This window comes from Piliocolobus tephrosceles, chromosome 19 (genome assembly GCF_002776525.5).
Source record: "Piliocolobus tephrosceles isolate RC106 chromosome 19, ASM277652v3, whole genome shotgun sequence".
NCBI classification, from domain to species: Eukaryota; Metazoa; Chordata; class Mammalia; order Primates; family Cercopithecidae; genus Piliocolobus; species Piliocolobus tephrosceles.
The window spans coordinates 5,996,441-6,014,615 of NC_045452.1; the positions used below are offsets into that span (position 1 = coordinate 5,996,441).

An 18,175-nucleotide genomic window follows, 5' to 3' on the forward strand; every position below is an offset into this window, starting at 1 on the left:
CAAAAGGCTTTATGTACCTTTATGAACATGAGAGCAAAAACAAGATGTCAGAGTTTCAGGGAAGGTACTGCCGCATCTCAATGCTGCGGACAAGTGATCGTGAACCTTGGAATAGAAGGAAATTGCCTTGCACAAGTGGCTGACTGCTTTTGGTTACCTTACTTGGTTTGATTATCTTGGCGATATTTTAATTTTCAGTAATAAAAAAGTACAAGACTTACTTCAACTCTGGGATTTGAAATTTGATACCAACTTTTTGTCCGTCTCAGGAAGAGTTTTGAGAAATGCAAACATCGTGCAAGGCAGAAGAATGGTAAGACAGTTTCAAAATCATCATGGCATGGTTGTGTCAAATGAAGAGGAATGCAAAAGGGAAACTGAGTCTCAGTAATGACTACGATTGCTGTTCCCTTTTTGGACTGCTCATATTTTCTATATTGACAGAATAAGAAACACTAAGAATGCATGTAAAGTGCTTGGCACATAGCTCTGTATTACGTCTATCTAATTAATATTCTGGACATTTGCTCATGGCATTTGGAAGATCCATTTGTCAAATATATCCTTAAGAGTCAAGTACCTAGAATCAAAGTAATTCACTAACCTATGTAAAAAAAAAAAAAAAAAAAAAAAAAACTTTATTTAAATTTTGTTATCTTTCAGTTTTTGTGGGTACATACTAGGTATGTATATGTGTGGGTTACATGTGGTATTTTGATACAGGCATGCAGTACATAATCACATCAGGGTAAGTGGGATATTTGTCCCCTCAAGCATTTGTCCTTCATGTTACAAACATTCCAATTATATTCCTTTAGTTATTTTAAAATGCACAATTATTTTTGACTTTAGTCACCCTTTTGTACTAGCAGATACTAGGTCTTACTCATTTCTTCTATTTTTGTACCCATTAACCATCGCCACGTTCTCCTCCAACCTCCCACTACCCTTCCCAGACTCTGTAACCATCCTACTCTATCTCCATGAGTTCAATTGTTTTGATTTTTTTTTTTTTTTGAGACAGAATCTCGCTCTGTCACCCTTGCTGGAGTGCAGTGGTGTGTTTTTGGCTCACTGCAAGCTCCATCTCCCGGGTTCATGCCATTCTCCTGCCTCAGCCTCCCTAGAAGCTGGGATTACAGGTGCCCACCACCACGCCCAGCTAATTTTTTGTATTTTTAGTAGAGACAAAGTTTCACCATGTTAGCCAGGATGGTCTCGATCTCCTGACCTCATGACCGCCCGCCTCGGCCTCCTTAAGTGCTGGGATTACAGGCGTGATCAATTCAAGCCATTTTAATTTTTTGATTTTTTTAGATCCCACAAATAAGTGACAACATGCAAAGTTCATTTTTCTGTGCCTGGCTAATTCCATTTAACACAATGACCTCCAGTTCTAGCCTTGTTGCAAATGACAGGGTCTCATTGTTTTTTTGTGGCTCAATAGTACTCCATTGTGTATATGTATCACATTTTCCTTATCCATTTTTCTGTTAGACATGTAGGTTGCTTCCAAATCTGGGTTATTGTGAACAGTGCTGCAATAAACATGGAAGTACAGATATCCTTCAATATCCTAATTTCCTTTATTTTGGCTATATGCTTAAGAGTAGGATTGCTGGATCATATGTTAGCTCTATTTTTAGTGTTTTGAGGAACCTCCAAACTGTTCTCCACAGTGGTTATAGTAGTCGACATTTCTGCCAACTGCGTATGAGGGCTCCCTTTTCTCCACATCCTTACCAACATTTGTTATTTTGTGTCCTGCATAAAAGCCATTTTAACTGGGGTGAGATGATACCTCATTGTAGTTTTGATTTGCATTTCTGTGATCATTGATATCAGCATTTTTTAATATGCCTGTTTGCTATTTGTATGTCTTCAGAAATGTCTATTCAAATCTTTTGTCCATTCTTAATTGGATTATTTTTCCCCTATAAAGTCATTTGCTTTGCTTAGATTTTGGTTATTAATCCCTTGTCAGACAGGTAGTTTGCAAATATTTTCTCCCATTCTGGGACTTGTCTCTTTACTTTGTTTCCTTTGCTACATAGAAGCTTTTTAACTTGATGTGATCCCATGTATCCGTTTTTGCTTTAGTTGCCTGTGCTTGTGCGGTATTGTTCAAGAAATCTTTGCTCACTCTAATGTCCTGGAGAGTTTCCCCAATGTTTTCTTGTAGTGGTTTCATAGTTTGAGGTCTTGGATTTATGTCTTCAAGCCATTTTAATTTTTTTAATATATAGTGAGAGATAGGGATCTAGTTTCATTCTTCTGCATATGAATATACAGAAGGGACTGTCCTTTCCCCAGTGTATGTTCTTGGCTCCTTTGTCAAAAATGAGTTCACATTAGATGTATGGATTTATTTTTGGGTTCTCTATTTCTGATCCACTGGTCTATACGTCTGTTTTTATGCCAGTACCAGGCCATTTTGGTTACTATAGCTCTGTAGTATAATTTGAAGTCAGGTAATGTGATTCTTCCAGTTTTGTTCTTTTTGCTTAGGATAGCTCATGCAATTCTGGGTCTTTTGGTTTTAAAATAAGTTTTAGGATAGTTTTTGTCTCTATAAAGAATGTCCTTGGTATTCTGATAGGGATTGCTTTGGATAGTATGGTCATCTTAATGATATTGATTCTTCTAATTCACGAACATAGAATACCTTCATTTTTGTGTGTGGTCTCTTCAATTTCTTGCATCAGTGTTTTGTAGTTTTCATTGTAGAGCTCTTTCACTAATTTGGTTAGGTTAATTCCTAGGTATTTTATTTGTATCTATTGTAAATGGGATTCCTTTTCAGATTGTTCACTGCTAACATGTAGAAATGCTACTGATTTTGTATGTTGATTTTTGTATCCTGCAACTTTACTAAATTTATCAGTTCTATGTGTGTTTTTTTTAATCTTTAGATTTTTCCAAATATAAGATCATATCTTTGCAATTTGAATTACCTTAATACTTTTGTCTGATGGCTCTAGGACTTCAGTACTATGTTGAATAACAATGGTGACGGGGCATCCTTGTTGTGCTCCAGATCTTGGAGAAAAGGCTTTCAGTTTTTTCCCATTCATGATACTAGCTGCGGGTCTGATGTATATGGCTTTTATTATGTTGAAATATGTTCATTCTATACCCAGTTTTTGAGAGTTTTTAATCATGAAGGGATATTGAATTTTAATAAATGCTGCTCAGCATCAGTTGAAATGATCATATGAGTTTGTCCTTCATTCTGTGGATGTATCGCATTGATTTGCCTACATAGAACCATCCTTGAATCCCTGGGATAAATCCCACTTGGTCATGATGAACATTTTTAGTGTGTTAGTAAATTTGGTTTGCTAGTATTTTGTTGAGGATTTTTTGTATCTGTGTTCATCGGGGCTATTGGCCTGTAGTTTTCTTTTTTTGATATGTCTTTGGTTTTAGTAATACTTCATGAAATGACGTGGAAGCTTTCCCTCCTCCTCTATTTTTCGGTATTACTTCTTTAAATGTTCTGCAGAATTCAGCAGTGAAGCCATCAGGTCCTGGGCTTTTCTTTGGGAGACTTATTATGTCTTTGATCTTATTACTTGTTATTGGTCTGTTCAGGTTTTGAATTTCTTCATGGTTTGATCTTAGTAGGTTGTATATGTCTAGGAATTTTTCCATTTCTTCTAGATTTTCCAATTTACTGACATACAGTTGCTCATAGTAGCCAGGAGTGATCCTTTACATTTCTGCAATATTGGTTGTAATGTCTCCCTTTTCTTTTTCTTTCTTCTTTTTTTTTCAGACTGAGTCTCACTCTGTTGCCCAGGCTGGAGTGTAGTGGGGGTGATTCTGGCTCACTGCAGCCTCCACCTCCCTGGTTCAAGCAATTCTTGTGCGTCAGTCTCCTGAGTCCCAGCACCTGGGATTTTGCCATGTTGGCCAGGTTGGTCTTGAACTCATGATCTCAAGTAATCTGCCTGTCTCAGCCTCCCAAAGTGCTGGGATTACAGGTGTGAGACACCACATCTGGCCTTGCATTTCTAATTCTTTAAGATGCATCATTGGGTGGTTTGAAGTTTTGCTCTTTTGATGTAGGCACTTATAGCTATAAACTTCCCTCTTACTACTGCTTTCACTGTATCCCATAGGTTTTGGTATGTCATGGTTTCATTATCATTTGTTTCAAGAAAAGTCTCAATTTCCTTATGACCCATGACCGGTGGTCATTCAGGAGCATATTGTTTAGTTTCCATGTGTATGTATAGTTTCCAAAATGCCTCTTGTTTTTGATTTCTAGTTTTATTTCATTGTGATCAGAGAAGATGCTTTATGTTTGTCTTTTGAATGTTTTCAGACTTCTTTTTTTTTTTTGAGACAGAGTCTCGCTCTGTCGCCCAGGCTGGAGTCTTGGCTCACTGCAAGCTCCACCTCCTGGGTTCACGCCATTCTCCTGCCTCAGCCTCCCAAGTAGCTGGGACTGCAGGCACCCGCCACTACGCCCGGCTAACTTTTTGTATTTTTAGTAGAAATGAAGTTTCAGCGTGTTAGCCAGGATGGTCTCGATCTCCTGACCTCGTGATCCGCCTGCCTCGGCCTCCCAAAGTGCTGGGATTACAGGCATGAGCCACCAGTCCCGACCATTAAGACTTCTTTTGTAACCTAATATATGGTCTGTCTTTGAATGATCCATGTACTGAGGAATGTTCATCATGCGGGTGTTGGCTGAAACGTTCTGTAACTATGATGTCCCTCTAGTGTGTAGTGCAGATTAAGGTCAACGTTTCCTTTTATTCTGTCTGAAAGATCTGTCCAGTGCTGAAAGTGGGGTGTCAAAGTCTCCAACTATTATCATATTGGAGCCTATCTCTCTTTAGCTCTAATACTTGTTTTATATATCTGGGTTCTCCAGGGTTGGGTGCATATATATTTACAATTGTCATATCCTCTTGCTGAATTGACCCTTTTATTGTTACACAGTGACCTTCTTTGTGTCATAGTTTTTGTCTTGAAATCTATTTTGTCTAAGTATAGCTATTCCTGTTTTTTCTTTTGTGTGTGCTTTTTCATGCCTTTATTTTCAGTCTATGTGAGTCTTTATAGGTTAAGTGTTTTTTGCAGGCAGATCTATTTTTTTAATTCATTCAGTCACTCTTTCAATTAGAGTTTAGTCCATTTACATTCAATGTTATTATTGAGAAGTAAGGATTTACTCCTGCCATTTTGTTATGTGTTTTCTGGTTTTCTGGTCTCTTCCTCCTTTCTTTCCTGCCTTCCTTTTAGTGAAGGTGATTTTCTCTAGTTTGATATGGCTTGTTTGTTTTGTGTATCCATTGCATATTTTTGAAGTTCCCACAAGGCTTGCAAATCCTGTCTTATAACCCCTTCTTTTAAGGTGCCAACAACACTGCTTGCATAAGCAAACAAGCAAAAAGAAAATGAATAAATTCTGTTTTAAATTTGTCCTTTGCTTTTTAAAATATTTTTCTTTTCTTTTTTTAAATTTTATTTCAATAGGTTTTTGTGGAACAGGTAGTTACATGGATAAGTTCTAGTGGTATTTGTACTTTTGGTGCACCCATCACCTGAGCAGTATACACGGTACCCAACATGTAGTGTTTTATCCATTACCCCTCCCACCCTTCCCTGCAGTCCCCAAAGTCCATTGCATCATTCTTACGCCTTTGCATCCTCATAGTTTAGCTCCCACTTATGAGTGAGAAGATAACAATGTTTGATTTTCCATTCCTGAGTTACTGCATTTAGAATAATGGTCTCCAACTCCATCCAGATTGCTGCAAACCCTTTTTATGGCTGAGTAGTATTCCACAGTGTGAATGTACACCACATTTTCTTTATCTACTCATTAACTGGACATTTGGGATGGTTCTATATTTTTGTGATTGCAAACTGTGCTGCTATAAACTTGCATGTGCAAGTATCTTTTTCATATAATGACTTTTCCTCTGGATAGATACCTAGTAGTGGGATTGCTAGATCAAATGGTAGATCTTTTAGTCCTTTAAGAAATCTCTACACTGTTTTCCAGAGTGGTTGTACTAGTTTACATTCCCACCAGCAGTATAAAAGTGTTCCCTTCTTGCCACATCCATGTCAACATCTCTTTTGATTTTTTTTATTGCCATTGTTGGAGGAGTAAGGCGGTATTGCACTGTGGTTTTAATTTGCATTTCCCTGGTCATTAGAACATTTGTTCATGTTTGTTGGCCATTTGTATATCTTTTGAGAACTGTCTATTCATGTCCTTGCCCATTTTTTGATGGGATTATTTTCTTGCTGATTTGAGTTCCTTGTAGATTCTGGATATCAGTCCTTTGTCATATGCATAGTTTGGGAATATTTTCTCCCATTCTGTGGGTTGTCTGTTTGCTGATTATTTCTTTTGCTGTGCATAAGTGTTTTAGTTTACTTAAGTCCCATCGATTTATCTTTGTGTTGCATTTGCTTTTGGGTTCTTGGTCATAAAGTCTTTGCATAAGCCAATGTCTAGAAGAGTTTTTCTGATGTGATCTTCTAGAATTCTTATGGCTTCGGGTCTTAGATATAAGTCTTTGATCTATCTTGAGTTGATGTTTGTATAAGGTGAGAGATGAGATCCAGTTTCTTTCTGCTACATGTGGCTTGCCAATTATCCCAGCACCATGTGTTGAATAGGCTGTCCTTTCCCCACTTTGTTTTTGTTTGCTTTGTCAAAGACCAGTTAGCTACTAGTATTTGGCTTTATTTCTGAGTTCTCTATTCTGTTCCATTGGTCTATGTGTCTATTTTTATACCAGTACCATGTTGTTTGGGTGACTATAGCCTTGTAGTATAGTGTGAAGTCAAGTAATGTGATGCCTCCAGATTTGTTATTGCTTAGTCTTCCTTTGGCTATGTGGGCTCTTTTTTGGTTCCATATGAATTTTAGGGTTCTATGAAGAATTGATGATGGTATTTTGATGGGAATTGCACTGAATTTGTAGATTGCTTTTGGCAGTATGGTCATTTTCACAATATTGATTCTACCCATCCATGAGCATGGGATATGTTTTCATTTGTGTCACCTATGATTTCTTTCAGCAGTGTGTTGTAGTTTTCTTTATAGAGAGGTCTTTCACCTCCTTGGTTAGGTATATTCCTTTTTTTTTTTTTGCCAGCTATTGTAAAAGGGGTGGAGTTCTTGATTTGATTCTCAGCTTGGTTGCTGTTGATGTATAGCAGTGCTACTGATTTGTGTACATTAATTTCGTATCCTGAAAGTTCACTGAATTAACTTCTCAGATCTAGGAGCTTTGTTGGATGAGTCTTTAGGGTTTTCTAGGTATATAATCATAACATCAGCAAACAGCGACAGGTTGACTTCCTCTTTGCTGATTTGGATGTCCTTTATTTCTTTCTCCTGTCTGATTGCTCTGGCTAGGACTTCCAGTACTATGTTTCATAGAAGTGGTGAAAGGGGGCATCAGTGTCTTGTTCCAGTTCTTGTGGGGGAGTGCTTTCAATTTTTCATTGTTAACCCAATGATCATTCAGAAGCAGGTTATCTAATTTCCATGTATTTACATGGTTTTGGGTGTTCCTTTTGGAGCTGATTTCCAGTTTCACTCCACTGTGGTCTGAGAGAGTACTTGATATAATTTTGATTTTTCTTAAATTTGAGACTTGTTTGTGTCCTTTGCTTTTTAACTTATGTTTCTATTTATATCATATGGCTTTTATTACCTTAAGGTATGTCCCTTCTATGCCGATTTTGCTGAGGGTTTTTTTTTTTTTTTTGAGACAAAGTGTCACTCTCTCACCCAGGCTGGAGTGCAGTGACAGGATCTCAGCACACTACAACCTCTGCCTGCCAGGTTCAAGTGATTCTCCTGCCTCAGCCTCCCAAATAGCTGGGACTACAGGTGCATGCCACCAAGCCTGGCTAATTTTTAGTAGAGACTGGGTTTCACCGTGTTAGCCAGGATGGTCTTGATCTCCTGACTGCGTGATTGGCCCACCTCAGCCTCCCAAAGTGCTGGGATTACAGGCGTGAGTCACCGTGCCCAGCCATGAGATTTTTAATCATTAAGTGATGCTGGATTTTATCAAATGCTTTTTCTGCATCTATTGAGATAATCATGTGATTTTTGTTTTTAATCCTGTTTGTGTGGTGTATCACACTTATTGACTTGCATGTTGTAAACCATCCCTGTATCCCTGGTATGAAGCCCACTTGATCATGGTGGATTATCTTTTTGATATGCTGATGGATTCATTTAGCTAGTATTTTGTGAGAATTTTTACATCTATGTTCACCAGGGATATTGATCTGTAGTTTTGTTTTATTGTTTTCTTCTTTCTTGGTTTTGGTATTAGGGTGATACTGGCTTCATAGAATGATTTAGGGAGGATTCCTTCTTTCTCTGTCTTTTGGAATAGTTTCAGTAGGACTGGTACCAACTCTTCTTTGAGTATCTGATAGAATTCAGCTGTGAATCCATTTGGTCCTGGACCTTTTTTGGTGGCATCTTATATTACCATTTCAATCTCACTGCTTGTTATTGGCCTATTCAGAGTTTCGGTTTCTTCTTGGTTTAATCTAGGAGGGTTGTATATTTCCAGTTCCAGGAATTTATCCATCTCCTCTAGGTTTTCCAGTTTGTGTGTGTAAAGGTGTTCATAGTAGCCTTGAATGATCTATTGTATTTTTGTGGTATCCGTTGTAATATCTCCAGTGTGATTTTTTTTTTTTTTTTTTTTTTTTGAGATGGAGTTTCACTCTGTTACCCAGGCTAGAGTGCAGTGGCATGATCTCAGTTCACTGCAAGCTCTGCCTCCCAGATTCATGCCATTCTAACTCAGCCTCCTGAGTAACTGGGACTACAGGCACCCGCCACCACATCCAGTTAATTTTTTGTGTTTTTAGTAGAGATGGGGTTTCACCGTGTTAGCCAGGATGGTCTTGATCTCCTGACCTCATGATCCGCCTGCCTTGGTCTCCCAAAGTGCTGGGATTAAAGGCATGAGCCATTGCGCCCGGCCTCCAGTTTCATTTCTAATTGAGCTTTTAGAATTTTTGTTTTGAGACAGTCTCCCTCTGTCGCCCAGGTTGGAGTGCAGTGGTCGCATGATCTCGGCTCACTGCGAACTCTGCCTCTCCGGTTCAACCAATTCTCTGCCTTAGCCTCCTGAGTAGCTGGGATTACAGGCACCCGCCACCACTCCTTTGTCTTTTTTTTTTTTTTTTTAAGACGGAATCTCCCTCTGTTCCATAGGCTGGAGTGCAGTGGCACGATCTCAGCTCACTGCAAGCTCTGTCTCCCAGGTTCACACCATTCTCCTCCGTCAGCCTCCCGAGTAGCTGGGACTACAGGTGCCTGCCACCACACCCGGCTAATTTTTTTGTATTTTTAGTAGACACGGGGTTTCACTGTGTTAGCCAAGATGGTCTCGATCTCCTGACCTCATGATCAGCCCGCCTCAGCCTCCCAACGTGCTGGGATTACAGGTGTGAGCCACCATGCCCGGCCATGCCTGGCTAATTTTTGTATTTTAAGTAGAGATGGGGTTTCACCATCTTGGCCAGGCTGGTCTTGAACTCCTGACTGTGTGATTCACCGGCCTCGGCCTCCCAAAGTGTAGGGATTACAGGCATAAGCCACCACGCCCAGCCCAATTTTATTTAACTTTTAAAAGAATCAACTTTTTATTTCATTTCTCTATTGTGGGTTTTTTGTTTCAATTTCGTTTAGTTCTATTCTGATGCTGATTATTTCTTTTCCTCTGCTGGGCTTGGGGTTGGTTTCTTCTTGTTTGTCTAGTTCCTTGAGGTGTAACCTTTGGATTGTCTGTTTGTGCCCTTTCAGACTTGTTGACGTAGGCATGTAATGCTATGAGCTTTCCTCTTAGTACTGCTTTTGCTATATCCTGAAGGTTTTGAGGGTTGTGTCACTATTATCATTCAGTTCAAATCTTTAAAATTTCCATCTTGATTTCATTGTTAACCCAGTGATCATTCAAGAACAGGTTATCTAATTCCCATATATTTGCATGGTTTTTGGGTGTTCCTTTTGAAGTTGATTTCCAGTTTTACTCCACTGTGGTCTGAGAGAGTACTTGATATAATTTTGATTTTCTTAAATTTGAGACCTGTTTATGTCCTGTTGCTTTTTAACTTATGTTTCTATTTATATCTTATTGTATGTCTTAACGTTGTTGCTATTTTTGATTGGTTCACCTTTTAGTATTTCTACTTAAGAGTAGTTTACACACCACCATTAGTGTTATAATACTGTGTTTTTCTGTGCACTTCCTATTACCAGTAAGTTTTGTACCTTCAGATGAATTCCTATTGCTCCTCAACATCCCTTTCTTTCTGACTGAAGCACCCCTTTTAGCGTTTCTTATAGGGCAGATCTGGTGTTGAAATCCCTCAGCTTTTGTTTTTCTGGAAAAGTCTTTCTCCTTCCTGTTTGAAGGATATTTTTACTGGGTATATTATTCTAGGGTAATTTTTTTTTTTCCTTCAGCACTTCAAATTCTCTCTCCTGGCCTGTATGGTTTCCACTGAAAAGTCTGCTGCCAGATGTATTGGAGCTCCGTTCTGTGTTATTTTTCTCTTGCTGCTTTTAGGATCCTTTCTTTATCCTTGACCTTTGGGAGTTTGATTATCAAATGCCTTGATGTGGTTGTCTTTGGGTTAAATCTACTGTAACCACCTTATACTTAGATATTGATATCTTTCTTGAGGTTTGGGAAGTTTTGCTATCTCTTTGAGTGAATTTTATACCATTATCTCTTTCTTTACCTCGTCTATAAGGACAGTACTCTTAGATTTGCCCTTTTGAGGCTATTTTCTAGATTTTGTAGGCATGCTTCTGTGTTTTCTTTCTTTTTTTATGATACTTTAAGTTCTAGGGTACATGTGCACAATGTGCAGGTTTGTTACATATGTATACATGTGCCATGTTGGTGTCCTGCCCCTGGTAACTCATCATTTACATTAGGTATATGTGTTTTCTTTTATCTCCTTTATGTATTTTCAAACAGCCTGCCTTTGAGCTCAGTAATTCTTCTGCTTGATTTAATTCTGCTCTTAAGAGACTCTGAGGTATTCTTCAATATGTCAATTATATGTTTCAACTCCAGAATTTCTACTTGAATATTTTTAATTATTTCCATCTCTTTGTAGAATTCATCTACTAGAATTCTCAATTCTCTGTTATCTTGAATTTGAGTTTCCTCAAAATAGCTATTTTGAATTGTCTGAAAGGTCACATATCTATTTCTCCAGGATTGGTGCCTTGTGTCTTATTGAGTTCATTTGCTGAGGTCCGTGTTCTCCTGGATGGTCTTGATGCTTGGGGAAGTTCATGAGTGTTTGGGCATTGAAAGTTAGGTTTTCATTATTGTCTTCGCCATCCGGACTTGTTTGTATTCATCTTCCTTGGGAAGGCTGTCCAGGTATTCAGAAGGACTTGGGTATTGTGATCTAAGTCACATCTGCATCAAGGAACATCCCAAGCACAGTAATACTATGGTTCTTGCAGATTCATAGTGATATCACTTTGGTGATCTTGGTATGATCCAGAAGACTTCTGGATTACCAAGCAGAGAGTCTTGTTCACTTACTTTCTGTCTCTGTCTGTGCTGAGACACCTGGATCTGGGTTTGGGGTGACACAAGCACCCCTCTGGTGACGACCAGTGGGACTGCACTGGATCAGACCTGAAGCCAGCACAGCACTGGGTCTTTCCCAAGGCCCACTGTGACCACTACCAGGCTACCACCTGTGTTGGATCAAGGTCCTAAGGCTCTGCAATCAAGTGGCAAAGCAGCCAGACTAGTGTCCTTCCCTTCAGGGGCAGTAAGTTCCCCCAGGCCCTGGGCAGGTGCAGAGATGCCATTCAGGGGTCAGGGACTGGAGTCAAAAATCATAGAAACCTACCTGGTATTCTGTTGTACTGTGGCTGAGCTGGCACTCAAACCACATGATGCAGACCTTTCTCACTCTTCCCTTTCTTTTTTCTTTTCTTTTTATTTATTTATTTTTTGAGACAGTCTTGCTCTGTCGCCTAGGCTGGAGTGCAGTGGTGCAATCTCGGCTCACTGCAACCTCCACCTCCTGGGTTCAAGCGATTCTTGTGCCTCAGCCTCCCAAGTAGCTGGGATTGCAGGCGCCCACCACCACACCCCAGCTAATTTCTAGTAGAGACGGGATTTCACCAGGTTGGCCAGACCTTCTGACCTCAAGCAATCCACCCGCCTTGGCCTCCCAAAGTCTTGGGATTCCCGGCGTGAGCCACTGCACCCGGCCCCCTTCTCTTTCTACACATAGAGGAGCCTCACCCCATGGCCACCACCACCACAGGCTCATAGGGAGTACTGCTAGGCTACTACCAATGTTCCCTTAAGGTCCATGGACTCTTCAGTCAGCTTGTGGTGAATGCTGCCAAGCCTAGGAATTACCCTTCAGGGCAGCGTGCTCCGCCTTGGCCCAAGGCAGGTTCGGAAATGCCATCCATGAGCCAAGTCCTGGGATTGGGGACCCCAAAAGCCTGCTTGGTGCTCTACCCCACTGTGGCTGAGCTGGTACCTAAGGTGCAAGGCAAAGTCCCCTTTACTTTTCCCTGTACTTTTCTCAAGCAGGAGTCTCTCCCCATAGCCACAACAGCTGGGAATATGCTGGTTCTCACCTGAAACCAGCATCTGAGTCCACTCAAGGCCCTAGACTTTCTACCTGGGTATTATTGCTGGTTCTTCAGAGCTCAAGGGCTCTTTAGTCAGTAGGTGATGAATCTTGCCTGGGCTGGGTCCTTCCCTTCAAAGCATCAGGTTTCCCTTCTGGCCCAGGGTATGTCTAGAAATGTCATCCAAGAGCTAGGGCCCAGAATGGGGGCCTCACAACCCTGACTCTTGTCCTATCCTACTGTAGCTGAGCTGGTATCCAAGATACAAGACAAAGTCTTCACTCTTCCTTCTTTTCTCCTGAAGCAGAAAGAAGGGGTCTTTTTTGGAGCTTTGAGCTGTGCTGCCTTGGGTTGGGGTGATGTAAGCACTCTCTTAGTTACCCTGACTGATGCCTCAGTAGATCACGTCCCCTACCCCTCCAGCCCCAGTTTACAAGCTCTGAGCTCAGATCAGCATTAGGACTTGCCTAGGGATTGCAGTTTTTGTGGCCTAGACTGTTTCTCAGGTTCACTTAGGGCCACAGAGCACTCCAGCCCATGGTGGTGAGGCTTTCCAGAACTCGAACTCTGACCACTGGGATGGGCAATTCCCCTCTGTCTAGGGCCAGAATCAAATGTTCCCCCTATGGGTGGCCATCAGCTGAGTACAGCGCAGGTCTGCTTTCTGCTGTGACAGGGCAGTGCTGATTTTAACGCAAAGCCTCACAGTTGCTGTGCTCTCCCTCTCCCAACTGCACAGATTCTCCGTGCCATGCAGGGGTGGGAGAAGGGTGATGTCAGCAATTCAAGACTGTTTTTCCCACCTTCAGTGACTCTTTCAGCAATAGAAAGTAAAAACCAGACACTGAATGCTCACCTGATGTTTGGTTCCTATGAAGGTGCTTCCTTTGTACAGATACTTGTCAAACTTAGTGTTCCTCTTGTAGGGATGATCAGTGGAGGCCTCTATTTGGCCATCTTACTCTATCCTTGGTTAAATGTTTCAAGTGTCATTCCTTGGAATAAAGTTCCCACCAAAAGACTAAATTTTTAGGGAGCACTTGCTGTGATAGAACAGTATCACGAGCCAATCTGAGTCTAACAGCATCGAAAAGCTCCAAAAGAAACTTCACATCAAATACAGTTAAGTTTATTTGCACTAAGACTGATTCACAAATTGTGCAGCACTCAATCAGAAGGGGTTCAGAGAGCTCTGCTGCAGCAGTGTGAGCAGTGAGCTTTTATAGACTGATGTGAAATAGGACAAAATACATTTGCTCTATTTAAGTGGAAGAACCCTAGTTGGTAACTGGTAGTTTCTGATTGGTAAAGTCTCTGGCTTTGCTTTACTGTTTACATTGGGCTTTGCTTTGCCTACATAAGAACCTAAAGCTCTGGAGCCATCTCTCCCACAATGGCCTCTCCATTAAAATTTTTTGCACCTAGGATAGAATTCAGTTCTGTTAACCTATATCTTATTGAAAAAAATACCTAAATTGGCCGTTCAAGTTTATAATTGTAACATTTCAATAGGAGATAGCACAGATTTACATAAGTTGATCTTTAAAGTTTTATGCTAGGTCTTATAATTCTTTTCCAGGTTAAAGCCAATTCACAAGGAGACTGGTCAAGAGAAATAAGAGAATTACCGTTACTTAATGCAATGCCGCTACATAGTTGGCTCATACTCCATAGTAGGAGCAGTCACAGGGAAGCCATGTCCTTAAAGAGTCATCTACAGAGTGTCACAGCCCCCATGGGCATAACTATGAAACCAGCAGAAATGTAAGTAGAGCAGAAATTACTTCCAATTTGAAAATCAGTTAACAATCTTAAAGTGTAACAACTAAAATATTGTAGGAATTGGTTACTGTATCAAAACCTTAAAAGTTTGTAAAGTCTAATCTCTAGTCAAAAAATATTAAAACAGACTTTGTAATATATGGTTTACGGCTATTAAGATACATGTTGTAGAAGGTATGAGAATTAAGAACTTGATGTGAATGGATGGAGAATATTAAGAATTCTCAGTCATGTTTCCAAAAACTGAACTTAAACTTTCTAGAGCAGTTTTAGGTTTACAGCAAAATTAAGAGGAAGTTACAGAGACTTCTCATATATATCCTGCCCCCAATAATGCATAGCCTCCCCCATCAACATCCCCTACCAGTGTGGTACATTTGTTGCAACTGATGAGCCTACATTGAAATATCATAATCACCCAAAGTCCGTAGTTTACAGTAGGGTTCACTCTTGGAGTTGTACATTCTACTGGTTTGGACAAATGTATATGACTTGCATCCACCATTGGTTTCATGCAGAGTATCTGTCACTGCCCTAAAAGTCTTCTGTGCGTCACCTAATTATCCCTTTCTACCACCTCCTACCACTTGCACCACAACCTCTGAGGACCACATTTTTTTTTTTTTTTTTTACCATCTCCACGGTTTTGCCTTTTTAGAATGTCATCTAGTTAGACTCACACTATGCAGTCTTCTCAGCCTTGGCTTCTTTTGCTTCCTACTTGGATGATAAAATCTGTAGAACAAACCCTCAGGGCACAAGGTTACCTGTATAACAAACCTGCATGTGTACCCCTGAACCTAAACATTTTCTTTTTTTTTAAAAAGGGTTAGGTTCTGGTTAAGTAGCATCTCCTGAGGGCAGGGCCTGTTAGGAACACAGGGCCCTGGTGTATTTCACAATAGTTTATTTTCTCCTCTCCCTGCTGGAAGCACTAAACAATTCTCCTTTGGTATTTATTGCGAGGACCTGGTCAAGCTCCTAGAGGTAAAACTCTCAAAATTGTGGGGCACCTCCTATGACTGGGTGTACCTGGAGTTTTTAACCCTCACAGTTGTCCATGCTGAGCCTGCAGTAATTCATCAGTTACAGTTCAGGTCACCTGACACAGGAATTGTTATCCTGGGAAGTTTCTTGAGTCTTTGCTCCAGCTAGCCAGGACTCCCTGTTTTGCTTATTTGTCTCTTCAATATAGGAGGCAGTGATTTGCCCTGTGTCCTCACCGCTCTTGAAAATCCTAGGAGAACTGTTCATTTTTTTCAGTCTGTTTAGAGTTTGACTTGTTAGGACAGAGTAGTGACCTCAAAGCTCCTTACAAGTAGAATCGGAAACTGAAAGTCTACTGTCTTTTTTTTTTTTTTTTTTTTGAGACAGAGTCTCGTTCTGTCGCCCAGGCTGGAGTGCAGTGGCCGGATCTCAGCTCACTGCAAGCTCCACCTCCTGGGTTTATGCCATTCTCCTGCCTCAGCCTCCCTAGTAGCTGGGACTACAGGCGCCCACCACCTTGCCCGGCTAGTTTTTTGTGTTTTTTTTTTAGTAGAGATGGGGTTTCACCGTGTTAGCCAGGATGGTCTCGATCTCCTGACCTCGGGATCCGTCCGTCTTGGCCTCCCAAAGTGCTGGGATTACAGGCTTGAGCCACCGCGCCCGGTTGTCTTTTTTCTTTTAAACGTACTTTCTAGTGAAATGCATATCTTGCCTTTTTATCGTCTCTTACTTTATATTTAATTAGCTATCTGAGATGTTTATCATGTTTCACTGGTCAGTACCTTTTGAATATGAATGCTATATTTTTTAGGATTGAAGTAGATGGGGATGCTAACTCCTATATAGACACATTACGGAAATATGCCAGACCAACACTGCAGATGGTAAGTGTCTAGTTGATACATGTACAGTCTTTAGTTATTGTTCTAAACCATTTTGATAAGTATTTTAGAATTCAAAATGTTGTTGTTGGCTTCCTGAACTTACCAGTGAAAGCAGATTAACCTGCATAATATAGCTGAATACAAACTCATGGTTTAGCTATTCCTGAATATCACAATCTTAAGCTAATTTTCTCAGGCTTGGGGACTCGTAATTACTTTTAAAATCTCCTAACTTGAAAAAACACACCATAGAAATGTAAAGTAGTGTGGGTATTAACAATCACCACATTCATTACTTTCATCCCCAGGTATAACCTGCCCAGTCTGTGATCACGATCTTCTAGCCTGTGTTATTCTTCTTGCCTGGTATTTTTCTTTTTCTTTTTCTTTCTTTCTTTTTTTTTTTTTTTGTTTGAGACAGAGTCTTGCTCCGTGGCCCAGGATGGAGTGCAGTGGTGGTGTGATCTCAGCTCACTGTAACCTCTACCTCCCGGTTCAAGCAATTCTCCTGCCTCAGCCTCCCGAGTAGGGATTACAGGTGCCTACTATCACACCCTGCTAATTTTTGTATTTTTAGTAGAGATGGGGTTTCACCATGTTAGCCAGACTGGTCGCGAACTCCTGACCTCAAGTGATCCACCCGACTTGGCCTCCCAAAGTACTAGGATTACAGGCATGAGCCACCGTGCCTGGCAATTCTTGCCTGGTATTTTTCTAGGAAGCCTGTTCTTTCCTTTCTTCCATTCCGTGTCTTAGACCAAGTTGTCATTATGTTTTATCTGAATTATTACGGCAAATTCTTCTTCTTCTTATTTTTTGAGACAGAGTCTTGCTCTGTCACCCAGACTGGAGTGCAGTGGTGAGATCTCGGCTCACTGCAAGCTCCGCCTCCTGGGTTCACACCATTCTCCTGCCTCAGCCTCCCAAGTAGCTGGAACTACAGGCACCTGCCACCACGCCCAGCTACTTTTTTGTATTTTTTAGTAGAGACGGGGTTTCACCGTATTAGCCAGGATGGTCCCGATCTCCTGACCTTGTGATCTGTCCACCTTGGCCTCCCAAAGTGCTGGGATTACAGGCGTGAGCCACCGCACCCGGCCACTACAGCAAAATGTTTTTCTTTCTTGGATTCTTTACACTAGTTCATCTTCTTTCTTCCCCCAGGATGATCTTGAGGGGTAGAGATGGGAAGCTGTCTGTTTCTTGACCATGAAACCAGAATATGTTTTCCTATTGTGTTTTACGTAAAGCCTAGACTTTCTTCTTTTAGTTGCTCTTAGGGAACCCTTGTAGGATACCCTGAAGAATACCTTATATGAGCCATATGCATTCTGAAATGTAATGTCTGGGTTTTGAAATCCTATTGGACTTAAATGTTATGTGTTGCTTCCTGTTACTTGAGCACTGTTTTATTCTTCTCTTTCTTGGCCCCCTCTCAGTAAGAGAAGCCTGCATTGGGAACCAGCAAAGCGTCCTATTCTAGGATTAGAATCAGAGTAAAAGTGGCTTTGGCAGCTGTTTGAATTCCAGTTTATTCTCATAACAGGAATTTCTTTGCTCATTTGGCATCTGCCTGAAAAGCTCAAGATTACCTTTTCAAATGTGGGACTTTCTTTAAAGATCTTTTACCTCTTGAAGAACTTGTCCCACTTTTACTCATTTACTCATTTATTCATCCTAGATTTGCCTTTTGAAACAATTTCTTAAGGTATCCCCTTAAATATTTTAAGGCATTATGTCAGATGGCATGGGGGGAAGCATGTCCACAATCTTGTGTGCCCCAAATAGTTGGAAATGATCCATAAATAAAATAGGGATTAAAAATCACTTATAAGGCCGGGTGCGGTGGCTCAAGCCTGTAATCCCAGCACTTTGAGAGGCC

At 40.6% G+C, this 18,175-nt stretch overlaps 1 protein-coding gene across 1 annotated transcript in view; it reads left to right on the forward strand.

Moving 5' to 3' along the window:
- PIWIL3 (piwi like RNA-mediated gene silencing 3) overlaps positions 1–17,475 on the forward strand; it is a 31,168-nt gene extending 13,693 nt beyond the window's left edge. The window contains exons 11-14 of the mRNA XM_026447493.2: positions 199–313; positions 14,220–14,404; positions 16,221–16,293; positions 17,458–17,475. Of these exons, the coding sequence (XP_026303278.2) occupies positions 199–313; positions 14,220–14,404; positions 16,221–16,293; positions 17,458–17,475 (391 nt within the window). The remainder of the gene's footprint in view (positions 1–198; positions 314–14,219; positions 14,405–16,220; positions 16,294–17,457) is intronic.
- Positions 17,476–18,175: the final 700 nt, after the last annotated feature.